This window comes from Equus caballus, chromosome 5, assembly GCF_041296265.1.
Source record: "Equus caballus isolate H_3958 breed thoroughbred chromosome 5, TB-T2T, whole genome shotgun sequence".
Lineage (NCBI taxonomy): Eukaryota > Metazoa > Chordata > Mammalia > Perissodactyla > Equidae > Equus > Equus caballus.
In genome coordinates this window covers 38628100-38643143 of record NC_091688.1, presented here as the reverse complement: position 1 = coordinate 38643143, position 15044 = coordinate 38628100, and the positions used below count along the sequence as shown (strand labels likewise).

General features: G+C 39.1%; 1 protein-coding gene across 5 annotated transcripts in view; it reads right to left on the bottom strand.

Moving 5' to 3' along the window:
- Positions 1-15044, bottom strand: part of FCRL1 (Fc receptor like 1) — a 46661-nt gene that overhangs the window by 15954 nt on the left and 15663 nt on the right. For 4 of the 5 annotated variants that reach the window (XM_023640949.2, XM_023640948.2, XM_070266994.1 and 1 more), the window contains 9 exons: positions 14761-15030; positions 13269-13556; positions 12826-13104; positions 12364-12480; positions 11094-11121; positions 9998-10080; positions 9706-9777; positions 9057-9088; positions 7489-8122 (listed from right to left, as the gene is read on the bottom strand). In XM_023640949.2, coding sequence (XP_023496717.1) covers positions 8051-8122; positions 9057-9088; positions 9706-9777; positions 9998-10080; positions 11094-11121; positions 12364-12480; positions 12826-13104; positions 13269-13556; positions 14761-15030 — 1241 coding nt within the window. In that variant the 3' untranslated portion in view covers positions 7489-8050. Of the gene's footprint in view, positions 1-7488; positions 8123-9056; positions 9089-9705; positions 9778-9997; positions 10081-11093; positions 11122-12363; positions 12481-12825; positions 13105-13268; positions 13557-14760; positions 15031-15044 lie in introns of those variants that run through there. The other variant, XR_011438674.1, reaches the window with a different exon arrangement.

Sequence of the window (15044 nt, the reverse complement as noted above, 5' to 3'; positions counted from 1 at the left end):
ACTAAATCATCTCAATAGACACAGAGAAAGCATTTGACAAGATCCAACAGCCATTTATGATGAAAAACTCTTAACAAAATGAGGATAGAAGGAAATTAGCTCAACATAATAAAGGCTGTGTGTAACAAACCCACAGCCAACATCATATTCAATGGGGAAAAACTGAACTCCACGCCTCTGAGAATAGGAAGAAGACAAGAATGCCTACTCTTACCACTCTTACTCAACATAGTACTGGAGGTCTTGGCCAGAGCAATTAGGCAAGAGAAAGGAATAAAAGGAATCCAAATAGGGAGTGAAGAAAAGAAACTCTCGCTGTTTGCAGATGACACGATCTTATATATAGAAAACCCTAAAGAATCCATTGGAAAACTATTAGAAATAATTAACAACTACACAAAGTTGCAGAGTACAAAATCAACTTGCAAAAATCAGTTTCATTTCTATACTCTAATAATGAATTTACAGAAAGAGAACTCAAGAATACAATTCCATTTACAATTGCAACAAAAAGAGTAAAATATCTAAGAATAAATTTAACCAAGGAGGTGAAGGATTTATACAGTGAAAACTATAAGGCATTGTTGAAAGAAATAGATGATGACATAAAGAGATAGAAAGAAATTCCATGCACATGGACTGGAAAAACAAGCATAGTTAAAAATCTACAAAGCAATCTACAGATTCCAAGCAATCCTAATCAGAATCCCAATTACATTCTTCATGGAAACAGAACAAAGAATCCTAAAATTCACGTAGGGCAACAAAAAACTCTGAATTTCTAAAGTAATCCTGAGAAAAAGAACCAAGCTGGAGGCATCACAATCCCTGGCTTCAAAATGTACTACAAAGCCATAGGAAGCAAAACAGCATGGTACTGGTACAAAAACAGGCACATAGATCAATGGAACAGAACTGAAAGCCTGGAAATAAAACCACACATCTACAGACAGCTAATCTTCAACAAAGTTGCCAAGAACATACAATGGAGAAAAGATAGTCTCTTCAATAAATGGTATTGGGAAAACTGGACAGCCACATGCAAAAGAATGAAAGTAGACCATTGTCTTATGCTATACACAAAAATAAACTAAAAATGGATCAAAGAATTGAAGATAAATCCTGAAACTATAAAACTCCTGGAAGATAATACAGGTAGTACACTCTTTAACATCGAACTAAAAAGGATCTTTTCAAATACCATGTCTTCTCAGAAAAAGGAAACAAAAGAAAAAATAAACAAGTGGGATTTCATTAGACTAAAGAACTTCCACAGGCAAAAGAAAACTAGAATCAAAACCAAAATACAACCCACCAACTGGGAGAAAATATTTCCAAATCATATGTCTGACATGGGGTTAATCTCCATAGTATATAAGGAACTCACACAACTGAACACCAAAAAACAAACAGCCTGATCAAAAAATGGGCAGAGGACATGAACAGACATTTTTCCAAAGAAGATATACAGATGGTCAATAAACACATGAAAAGACGTTCAACATCACTAATCATCAGGGAAATGAAAATCAAAACTACACTAAGATATCACCTTACACCTGTTAAAATGGCTATAATCACTGAGACTAAAAATAACAAATGTTGGAGAGGGTGTGGAGAAAAGGGAACCCTCTTATACTGCTGGTGGGAATGCACAGTGGTGCAGCCACTATGGAAATTCCTCAAAAAACTAAAAACATAAATACCATATGACCCAGCCATCCCGCTACTGGGTATCTACCCAAACAACTTGAAATCAACAATCCAAAGTAACATATGTACCCCTATGTTCATTGCAGCACTATTCACATTAGCCAAGACATGGAAACAATCCAAATGACCAATGATTGGATAAAGAAGATGTGGTATATATATATACAATGGAATACTACTCAGCCATAAAAAAGACAAAATCATCCCATTCGCAACAACATGGATGGACCTGGAAGGTATTATGCTAAGTGAAATAAGCCAGACTGAGAAAGACAAACACCATATGATTTCACTCATATGTGGAATATAAACAAACACATGGGCAAAGAAAACAGTTCAGTGGTTACCAGGGGAAGGGCAGGGTGGGCACAGGGGTGAATGGGAGCACTTATGTGGTGACAGACAAGAAATAATATACAACTGAAATTTCACAATGATGTAAACTATTGTGAACTCAATTTTAAAAAGACAAGAAATAAGAAGCGTTAGAGAGGATGAGGAGAAAAGAGAACCCTTATACACTACTGGTGGTAATGTAAACTGGTGCAGCCACTATGGAATACAGTATGGAGTTTCCTCAAGAAATTAAGAATAGAACCATCATATGATCCAGCTATGCCACTTCTGGGTATTTATCCAAAGGACATGAAAACATTAATTCAAAAAGATATATGCATCCTTATGTTCACTGCAGCGTTATTCACAACAGCAAAGACAGAAACAACCCTAAGTGCCCATCAATGGATGAATGCATATAGAAGATGCAACACATATATTATATTATATATATATCATATATACAATGGTATACTACTTAGTCATAAAAAAGGTTGAAATCTTGCCATTTGCAACAACGTGGATGGACCTTAAGGGTATTATGCTAAGCAAAATAAGTCAGATGAAGAAAGGCAAATACCATATGATTTCACTCGTACGTGGAAGATTCAAAATAACAACAGACAAACACATAGATACAGAGAACAGATTTGTGGTTACTAGAGGGGAAGAGGAGTGGAGAAAGGGTGAAAGGGATAAAGGGGCACATTTGTATGGTGATGGATGGAAACTAGACTTTTGGTAATGAACACAATGCAGTGTGTACAGAAGTTGAACTATAATGACATACACCTGAAATTCATGTTACAAACCAATGCTGCCTCAGTAAAAAAAGAAACTCAATTGCATTTCTATACACCAACAACAAATTATCTGAAAAGAAATAAAGAAAACAATCCCATGTATTATAGCATCAAAAACAATATCATACTTTGGAATAAATTTAACCAATGAGGTAAAAGATGTGTATACTGAAAACAGTAAGACTGATGTAAGACATCGAAGAAGACACAAATAAGTGGAAAGATATCCTATGTTTATCAGTAACAAGAATTAATATTGTTAAAATATTTATATTATCCAAAGCCATCTACAAAGTCAATGTAATCCCTATCAAAATTCCAATGATTTTTTAAAGAAAAGGAAAAAACAATCTTAAAATTTATGCAGAGCCATAAAAGAGCCCAAATAGCTAAAGTAATCTTGAGAAAGAAGACTAAAGCTGGAGACATCACACTTTCTAATTTCAAATAATATTACAAAGCTATCATAACTGGCATTAAAACAGACACTTAGGCCAATGTTACAGAATTGAGAGCCCAGAAATAAAACCACATATATATGGTCAACTAATATTTGACAAGAGACCCAAGAATACTCAATGGAGAAGGTAGACTCTCTTCAATAAATGATGTAGGGAAAACTGGATATTCACATGCAAAATAATGAAACCAGACTCCTATCTTACACCATTCACAACAATTAACTTGAAATGGATTAAAGGCTTAAACGTAAGACCTGAAATCTTAAATCTCCTAGAAGAAAACAGGGAAAAACCTCCTTGACATTAGTCTTGGCAACAATTTTTTGGATATGACACCAAAAACACACGGAACAAAAGCAAAAATAAACAAGTGGACTACATCAAACTAAAAAGCTCTGCACAGCTAAGGAAACAATCAACAAGATGAAAAGGCAACCTATTTAATGGAAAAAAAAAATTGTAAACCATATATCTGACAAAAGGTTAATATCTAAAATATACAAGAAGCTCATACAACCCAATAGCAAAATCAAATAATCCAATTAAAAAATGGGCAAAGGACAGAAATAGACATTTTTCCAAAGAAGACGTACAAATGACCAATACGTTCATGAAATGATGCTCAACATTACTAGTCATCAGGGAAATGCAAATTGAAACCATGAGATGTCAACTCATACCTGTTAGAACGTCTATTATCAAAAAGATAAGAGAAAATAAGGGCTTGCCAGGATGTGGAGAAAGGAAACCCTTGACACTGTTGATGGTAATGTAAACTGGTATAGCTACTGCAGAAAACAGTATGGAGGTTCCTCAATAAGTTAAAAAGAGAAGTACCATATGATTTAGCAATCCCACTTTTAGGTATATATCTGAAAGAAATCATTTTCTTGAAGAGATATCTGTACCATCATATTCATTGCAGCATTATTTGAAAAAGCCAAGACATGTAAATAACCTGTGTCCATCGACAAGTGAATGGATAAAGAAAACGTAGTGTATATACATACAATGGAATATTATTCAGCTACGAGAAAGAAGGAAATCCCGCCATTTGTAGCAACATGAATCAACCTGAGGGCATTATGTTAAGTGAAATAAGTCAAAGAAAGACAAATACCAAGTGATTTCACTTACATGAGGGATCTAAAAACATTGATGAGTAGAAACAGGGAGTAGAATGGCAGTTTCCAGGGGTTGGATATTGAGGGAATAGGGATATATTGGTCAAAGGATACAAACTTCCAGGAATAAGTTGAATAAGTTCTTGGGATCTAATACACACCATGGTGACTAGAGTTGCTAAGAGTAGATCTTATATGTTCTTACCACACACAAAAATAGGTTATTGTGTGTGGTAATGAAGGTGTTAAATAATCCTATTGTGGTAATCATTTTATAATATATACGTGTATCAAGTTTTGCACCTTAACCTTACCCATCGTTATATGTCAATTATATCTTGGTAAGGCTCGGGAAAAAAAAAGAAAGAAATTGATTAAGAAGTAAGGAGTGGAATGTAAGAAGTGATGGAGAGGTTTGCTGCAAGTGTTAAGGTAAAAGTTGATCATACTAAGAAGTTCAAGCTTTTCTGAGCACGTGGTGCTCCAATTTCATCCTTTGAGACCCTCCTTGAGGTCCAAGTACATAGCAGTGGCAGACAAAATATAAAATATAAAAATCTACATTTGTCCTAAAAAAATGCTAAAAATTTTTGTGGGCCAGAAACAGAAACTCAAAGCAGAAAATGCAACTAAAGGAAATAAGAGAGCAAGGCTATCAGGAGGAATAACATTCAAGGCATAAGAAATAGCAAGTATAGAATTCCTGAGTTGGGACTGTATTTGATGTATTTGAGGAATTCTAAGGCTAATGTGGTTGAAGCAGACTATGCAACAGGAGGAATGGTAGGAAGATCTGTAGTATTAAACAGAAAGTTCAAATAAGCCATGTTGTATTTGGATGAGATAAGGTAGCACGGAAATAACAGAGAAAAGAACACTGGTTGGCCCCGTGGCGCAGCGGTTAAGTTTGCACATTCCGCCTTGGCAACCTGGGGCTCCCCAGTTTGGATCATGGGTGTGGACCCACACACTGCTTGGCACGCCATGCTGTGGTAGGCGTCCCACATATAAAGTAGATGAAGATGGGCATGATGTTAGCTCAGGGTCAATCTTCCTCAGCAAAAAAGAGGATTGGCAGCAGATGTTAGCTCAGGGCTAATCTTCCTCAAAATTATTAATTAATTAAAATAAAGTCCTATTTAAAAAATAGTAAAAAAAGAACAGACTATTTAATAAATAAGAGTGGGCAATTTTTGTTGAAAAAAATGAAGTCAGATCTCTATCTCACATAATTTTTTAAAATCCAAAAAGATAAAGACATAATAAAAACAAAAACAGGAAAAGTTAGATTCTTACCCCAACCAAACATATACATGACAGATTGGATGAATATAAAAGTAAAATTATGAAAACATTATAAGAAAATATAAGAATATTTTTATAACGTAGTAACATGGTCTGATAGAAGATGACCCAAAAGAAAAGCAATTCAAGCCAAGAAGGAAAAAATTGAGATTTAGCAGCACAGAAACTAACATTCCATATTTCAAAATTCACTGTAATTAAAAGTGAAGTGAAAAATTAGACATATGAAATGGAGAAATGATTAAAAGACAACGTTCAGTAGTTGTTTCTAGAGGGGCAGAAATGGAATGGGAGGGGATATGAGGAAACCCTCTGGAGCAACGGAAACATTTTATATCATGATAGGTTTCTGGATTACTTGGGTGCATGCATTTGTCAGACTGATGGAACTGTGCACATGAAATCTGTGCATTTCACTGTATATAAATTATACCTCAATAAATAGTTCCTATAAAAGCTATAACAAAAAGCCAAAAGAGCACACAGAAGGTGAGCAAAGAGTAAGCATAGGAAATTTTTAGAAGAACTACAAATTCTCAGTGAATGTATGGAAAGATGCTTGACTGCATTAACAATTTTAAAGATTGTAATTGATACTTTTCTCCCACTAATTGATTCTCTCATATACTGTTGGTGGACGTATGAATTAATACAGCCTTACTGGAGAGTAATTTAAGAGTATTTAACAAAAAAACATCTAATGTGCATAACCTAAAATGCAGTAATACTGAATTTACAAATTTATCCTTCAGATGAATTAACAGGAATGCATAAATGTTTGTATAATGACATGTATTTTAGCATTGTTTTTATAATACAAAATTTTTGGAAACCACCTTAACGTCCCTCAGTGGTTGAAAGGATTAAAATATATTGAGATAGTATTTAATGGTACTGAAATGTACACATTAAAATGGGGGCCTGCCTGGTGGGGTAGTGGTTAAGTACACACGCTCTGCTTCAGCAGCTCAGGGTTTGTAGCTTCGGGTCCCCAGTGTGGACCTAGCACTGCTCGTGAAGCCATGTTGTGGCAGCATCCCACATAAAATAGAGAAAGACTGGCACAGACATTAGCTCAGTGGCAATCTTTCTCAAACAAAAAGAGGAAGACTGGCAACAGATGCTAGCTCAGGGCCAATCTTCCTCAGAAAAAATTAAAAACTGGTTAAAATGATAAGTTTTGTTATATATATTTTACCAAAGTAAAAGAAGAAAAATACATACTATGATTTACCTATGTAATAGAATACTACTTTTAAAATAGTACAATAGATCTTTATACAGACTTGAAAGTATTTCATGATATTTTGTTAAATGGATACTTTTATAAATTTGTACATATTTACATGTATGTATGTGTAAGTGTGTGTACAAAAATAGAAAAATATCTGCAGAGCTAAGATTTTAACAATGCTAAGTTTTTAACAATGGGTGCCACTTGTGGTGTAAAATTATAGGGAAGACTTTAAATTTTTACATTATATATTTTTAAATTGTTTTAATTTATGAGTTAGTGCATGACTGTTTTAAAGTTAAAATACAGACTCCAAACTATATTATCATGTTTTCAAAAAGTTTGTGAATAAAAGAAGAAAATTTATATTCATAAAGCTTCTAGAGGCAGCAATAAATACCGAACTTTGGATGTGGTGAAACTTACAAAGATTGTATCTCATTATAAACATGAGAGCGTCTAGATTGGCCTGTGCATACAAAATATGTTACTAAAATTAAGTGTAGCCACAATAACTTCTTATGTAACTTTATTTTAATTCTAATTTGGTAACAGTGACACCCAATGCACTGTCATATTTTACACAGAAAGAGGATGATTGACATAAGTGACAGGTCTGGAGTTCTGTACTGTCTGAGCAGAGAAAGCCCTTGGACAAAAGGATGGACACAGCTCTCGGTATGGAGGAGTCCCACAAAATCACTAACCTTGGGTCCATACATTCTAAGTATCACTGTCCCTCTACCCCAAGATCCCAAGTTCTTTTTGTCCCATCCTGCTTCCTCTTGTAAAAAGAAGTTAGAGCACAATTTGACCTGTGCCTAAAAGAGCCAGTAGGAATCCGGTTCTAGTAACAAAGTCCTTCCCATTTCTGCATTCATGTCGGTTCTCCTGGGTGAGTTCTTCAGGGTTTGAGCCTACTTCACTTCACAGTAGTTGCAGGAATAGTCTCATGGAGGAAAGCACCTGGATGAGGTGTACTGGCAACTGACTCCCCCAGGACCTCTGAAGAACATATTGGTTCTGAGGCATGGGGTCATGGATGGTTGCCAAGGAGCAGAACTTTCCATAACTTTACATAGCATCTTCGTAGTCCAAATCTGTAATGCTTGCCTTCTTCAGCCAAGAATATATGGCTGAGGAGTCCTAGAAGCAAAGGCATGTGAATAGGACCAGAGCAGGGAAGACAAGAAGAACATGCCTCCCATGGTTTCTCTTCCCCAATCAACCTGGATGCATCCTATCATGGTGCACCACACAGCATATAAATTGGAGATTCTTGGAAGACTGTGGCCCTAGGCTAGCATTTTCAAAGGGCTGCATCCCACTCATGGGCCACAGAAGTGCCTCTAATGTGCTGCAAGCTGATCAAAACATGCAAGGCCTTCTCTCATTCTAATGGGCCATTGTTATTTCCATGGGCTGTCATTTTTTAACGATGTCAAAATTTTATATTCATAAACTAAATTTAGCGTGTCTCTGGAGTTGACCAAGGACACAAATTCTGTCCTGAGTCATCTGGCTGCCACATCACTAGACAAAATTACAATGCACCTGCTGTCCTTGAACACATGGCCAGTTGGAATACCTGCAATATTCTGAAGGTATTTTTGTATCATCAGTGATGTCTTGAATTGTTCAAGGTTTACAAATTACTGAGTTTTAATGACATAAATCACTATTGGTTTAGCTTCGCTCAATATTAATTTCATTTTCTACGGGGGCTTGGTTAACTTTAGAGCATGGTGATGTGTGTATGGTTCAACAGTATTTCCTGATAAAGATTTTTAAGTAAATAGAACTCTTAGACTAGGCATGCGCTACAATTTAACTGCAAATCATCCATATGTGCATTGTTAAAGGAAATGTATATGTAACTTCCAAAATTTCCCCATACAGTGACACTTTATTGTTATAACCAAATGTCTTGATCCCCATTGTAGGGGGAAACAAGGGAGAAGGTAGACCATGGGATCTTTTGACTTTCCTAAGTGGCCATCATTTTAAAAGTTTGAGAACCAGTCCCCAGAATAAAGAGAAAAAGAGCATACAGGAAAGAACAACAGGGATTCCAACTCACCTTATCCTCAATCTGTGTCCTTGGGGGTCCCACTGTGGAGGAAAAGGTACGATACATGCTGTCAGATTCCACTTATACTTAAAGTCCTTCACTAAATTAGTGTTAATAAGGGCTTCTTCCTCTCCTGTCTATTTCCTGTGGATTTATTTCCGTTAATACTTTTTGTCTCACTTTCCTGCCTATAACAAAAATAATTCCTTTACTATAAAGAGGAAAACTGGCAGCCTGGGAGTGGGAGGGTAAGTAGGTCCCCCCTGGCATTTATACCTCTCAGCTGTTCTGGGTCCAGCATGTATAGGATAGGACAAAACAACAGTAACTAGGCAGCTTGATGCAGTGCAACAGGGAGTGCACAGGGCTACTCAAAGAGGGCAGGCAGAAGCCACCATCTCCAATCTTGCCATCTCACTTGGGTGTGAGATATGCAGGAGATGAATTAGCATCAGCACTGGGCTCTACTGGAGGCAGCTTCCAGGTCACAGGTCAGTGTTCAGATAGGCATAGAAATGCTCATGGTCAGCTTCAAGGGCAGAAGCAGCAGCAAGGAAGAACGCTGCCATATACATACTGCCATACACAGCCACTGATTATCCTCTTGGTTCCAGGAAAAGATAAAAGTCAGAGACAAATTCACTCCCTTATGTCTCACCTGCTGCTGGTTGCAGTTCCTGCTGCATGTGGTACACCAAAGAATAAACCTCATCCCCGCGTACAACATTCACTGCAAGGGAACAAAGGATGCATCATGACACAGTCGCTTCGTCCTGCCGTTGAACTTACTCCATACTTACCACCTTCACAGCCAAAAACACAGATGGGTCACCTATTTGCAGAAGTGGCTAGGGCACAGCAGTGTCAGGTTTGCCCAGCAGACATTACTCCGTTGCCCCTTCCCCCAGCTTGCTCTACCTACTTGTCCCAATTCACTTGGGAAGCCTCACCATTTTCGTATACAGGATGTTGTTGCTCCCGGTCAGGTGAGTTGAGGTAGGTAGATTGTTGGGGTACAGGGCTGGGAGGGCTCCTGCAAACACAGAAACACACGCTATCTATCTGGGATAGCATCCCAGATATCCCAGACATCACTATCTGGGATTATGAGTAAGACGCTGAAGGAAAGAAGCCTGATAGAAAGTCCTGAGCAGAATACTAATTTACAGGAAAATCAGCAATCAGCACAGCTGTACGGTACAAGCCACGGCCCTATACCTAGGCTGAGTAGGGCATTGCAGAGTATCACTAGAGAATGTACCTCATGAATGTAAAGTCCTTGTCTGACTGACTCACTGTGGTATTGTCCACACCCAGAATAGTACCATTCACATCACAGGTGCTCAGTAAATACTCAATGAAGAAATATTGATTCACTCCAGATGGAAAATATGTTGCTAGGCAGAAGAAGCAGCTTGAGGAGAAAACAGTCTTGCATGTACATGTACCACTGAAAGTGTGCTACTCTGATTTGGGGAAAAAAAATCAATATTTTGTTGGCATAAACAATAATACACTATAAAAATATATCATCTAAACATTGGTTATCCCCAGATGGCAGTATTTTCAAAAATCTTTTCCTCCTCTAAACTTCTAAAGAACTTCATCAACAATTTTTCATTATGTTTATTACTCTCTGGCCTATATTACAGAAATGCATATATATCTTAACTACTCAAAGACTCTCAAGGCATTTCCATATTTTCATGCCTTTCAGCACTCAACAGAATGACTTATAGACCCTCAGATATTGGTTAATTGATTGAATGAATGCGTGAAACGGGTCAAAGTAATGTAACTTTCTTATTCTGCAGATTTAGTGAAAGAGATAATCAGGAAGAATGATGCAAGGATTTAAATTAACTAGCTATTATATAAAAGAAGAGGAATCACAAATGAATGTTCAAAGTTGTCAGTGGGACGACTCTCAAATGGTAGTTTTGGGTACAATAAAACATGAAAAAAACTCATGAGAGAGGACAATTCAAATTTTTTGAATAGATTTTTCTATGTTGCCAGTGAACATAGAAAAAGCAGAGACCTCACCTGGGTGGATCCCTGGCTGCACGTCTTCCTGCAAGTCAAACAAATGAACATACATGTCAACGGAGGAACTCTTTCTTGGGGCTTTTATGTAGCCCTTGTGCGAGGAATGTTCCTCGTGCCAGAATGCCCATCACAAGGTGCCACCGTGTGCCCAGAGGACATCCTGGCAATCGTTTAGGCAGATCCTTCATTTTTTGACGAAGAGACTCAGGCCAGGATAGTCAAGCGAGCTTCCCAAACACAGTTTATACCAGAGCTAGGACTTGAGTCCAAGTCTTAGAAATCTTACATCTATTATATTTTTTCTTTTGGTATTACAATCATACCACCTAATCTTATCAGAACAAGAGTCCTCAGAAGCAGGAGCTGCCACAGCCATGTTATAGAAGGATGAGGTGCCCAAAGATGCAGGAAAAGCTTGGAATTTAAACGAGAACTCACATTGTCTTCTCTTGCTCCATCTCCAACTTGTTCAATGGAGAACAGGAGACCAAGATTAAACACACAAACCAATATGTAATTACCAATTGTGATAAATATGAAGCTAAATAACTCAGTACTCTGATGAATAATAATAGAAGAGAATTGTAGGCTGTGTGGCAAGGAGGAGCCTCTTGGAGAAAATGATATTTACGATGAAAAGTGAGAAAGATCTAGCAATGAGTAGAATGTGTGGATGTGTAGACGAGCATTTCAGGGAGAAGAAAAACCATGCGACAATACTCTAAGATGAATAAGAATTATTGCATTGGTTGGGGGAGGGCAAAAGCAGTAAAGGTGGACATTTGTATGGTGATGGATGGAAACTAGACTTTTGGTGGTGAACACATTGTAGCGTTTACAGAAGTCAAATTATAATGATGTACACCTGAAACCTATATAATGTTGTAAATCAACGTTACCTTAATAAGTAAAAAAGAATTGATGCATTGACTTTAACTAGGAGATGATTGGTGTAGCTGGAACTGTTAACTGTACTTCTCTTCCAGTGGCTGATTAGTTATTTTAAATAGAGTTACATTTTTGTATAAAAATTAAATCACAGAAGCACAAGATCTCAACTGATAACATATGGTGGATGGAGAACTTTAGTAAAAACGTTGCACTACTTTAATAGGTGCCATTCCCAAGCTGGGAGTTATGAGCAGATCTATCGGCAGATGGCTAACAGGATATATTCATCCTTTACAGTATATATGTCACAAATCTAGCCTATTTCAGTGAAAACAAAGGTCATAGTAACCAAAGACCAATCCCTATAGATACTCACCTATTTTTCTCTTGAGCCAGCAGCAGAATAATAGGGCCATAGTGCCAGGACCAAGGATCCCAAGCAGTACCTCAATGACTCCTGAAGTAAGAAGTTCTTTTCTGTCCCTTGTAGGCACTGAGGGGAAAGACCTGTACATGAGCTGCTAAGGAAAACGGCTTGGGTTTGGAGAGCAGACATCTTGACTGTGGGTTGAGGCCAAGATCTACTCTTCCTGGAGGGAGGGGAGGGATGGAATTATTTATCTAGGGACTTGCAACTTATCACATTGATTAAAGGAGAAGAGAGGCACCCAGCCTTCATGTCCTCCATGCCCCCTCAGGTATACCTCCCAGGACAGCACCACCTGCAAAAGCCCCATCTTTGGTAGCACACCACCGAAAACATTTGGGGTCAGCAAAACTCTCTCACGATGCTGGAAAAGAGACATTGACCAAGACAATTCCATAGCCTGAGCTATACCTGTGATGTTGAGTGACACCAGCTCACTACGCTGGGCCCCCAGGCCATTGTTGGCCTCACAGTAGTAGTTCCCAGAATATTCTGCAGTCAGAGAGAAGTTGAAGGACACTCCTCCTCCAGAGGGGGCCAAGCTGTTCCCCAAGGTGACATCTTCATGATAAAACTGGTACAGGATCGGAGGAGAGCCTCTCTGGGCCTCACAGTGAAGCTCCACCACGTCCACTACCACAGCCTCGGCCCCAGGAGCCCTGAGGGTGAGGACAGGACGAGACACTGGAACTGACAGAGATAGTAGACTGTCAGAGAGGGTCTCTGATTATGGGATAGATTCATAATCGCTACCCACAGAGGCTCAGCCCCAGTGAACTTCCTCAGGGTGCCCCAGGGGAGCATGGAACCCAGTCTGCAACCTGCTGGCTGAGCTGAAGCGTAGTGGAACTTACTTCTGACAGTGATGCTCACCAGCCCACTGAGACTGGGGCCATAGCCATTGTCAGCTGCACAGTAATATTGCTCAGCATCACTCTCCCTCACCGTAGGTATCTCAAACTTCGCCGTCAGTGAACGCTGGGTCTTTGTTTCCAGGTTTAAACCCAGGGCCCCTTTGTACCAGAAGAAGGTGATGTCTCCTGTGCCCCCAGCGACCAAGCAGACAAGAACCAGCTTCTCTCCCTCCATCACAAGTCCACCTGGAGGTTGTGTCTCCAAGCTCACATTACTGACAGGAACTCCTACATGAACACAAGAAGACACAGGAGGACCTTGAGTAGGGAGTATTTCAGGGACATAGAGTAGGTGTGACAGTCCTGAAAGCAAAGGCCTCAGATAAAATCAATACTTTATATAGTTTAATGGCAGGGGTGAGGTGGGGCGGAGGGCAGTTCTGCTTATTTGGAATTGGTATGGCTGAGTTGATGATGGCAGGGTAAGAAGGGCACCTTAATATTACCATAGAGGATGCGGCATCACCTCCCTGCCTAGGATAATGTGATTCCCAGAACCCTGATCTCTCAAACTCATTTTTCAAAGCATAGTAGTATAGTGGTTACAAGTCCAGGTTACAAATCAAACTGCCTGGGTTTGAATGCTGATTCCAACTCTTACTGTGTTTGTTTGATCAAATTACTTAACTCCTCTGAGACTCAATTTCCTATATGTAAAATGGAGATGATAATGACAGTGATCTCCTACAGTCGTGAAGTTTCAGTTGAACAACATGTGTAAAGCTCCAGAACAGGGCCTGCAGCATATGAACTGTCCAGTGTTTGTGTGTGTGTGTGTGTGTGTGTGTGGTGGTCCAGGTTCACCAGTACTAAGTTCTAAGGAAGCCTGGGGAAGCCCAGCCTTCTGGAGGAATTAGACATTTGCTTTATGGCATGATGGATACATCTTTGTCTGAGAAGGGGAGAGGATGTCAGAAGTGGCAACCCTAAGATGGAATAACATGGTTCAGAATCACAAAACTCTCTCTTTTCTTTTTATCTTTCAAAATCAGGCCCCAACTTCTCCTCCTTAAGCCCTTTCCCAACATCCCCTTCCACAAAGCCTTCTCTTACCACCTCAGTCAGATTTCTCCTTTCTCTAGGGTTTCTATTAACACTCAGCACTACACCTCACATATTTCACCCTAGTTGTTTAGGGCGCTGGTTGAGCATCAGCTTCTTGTAATCAGGGACGATGTATTATGCAGCTATTTCCCCTACACTCTCCAGCACAGTGAAGACACACAGTAAGGGTTTCCTAAATATTCTTCTGTTTGCTTGAATGGGAATAGCAAGGATAAGGGAAGATTCATTAAGGACTCTGATAAAAACAGAAGCTCAGGTATATCTCTTAAACAGCTCCTATTCCTTCAGGATACAATAGTCAGGGAAGGCCAGCCTCATGCCTCTGCCCTTCTCAGCCCACCCCAGCAGAGGGCCCCCTGGCACTCACTCTGCACTTGTATCTGGATTCTCCGGCTCCATGTCTCTATGGATGGCACTGTCTTTGCTCCACACCAGTAGGACCCTGAGTTTTCCCTCCAAATGGTGGCGATCTGGAACTCTGGGGAGCTGTTCCAGCCCTTCCCCAGGACCCGACCATCTTTGAAGAAGCAGAACTGGAACTGGAAACCTGACTTCTGTGGAGGGTGCTGGATCTTACAGGTCAGGGTCATTGAAGTCCCCTCTACGGGCTGAGAGGGGCTGGCTGTCAGAAACACCACTAGAGAGAAAGAT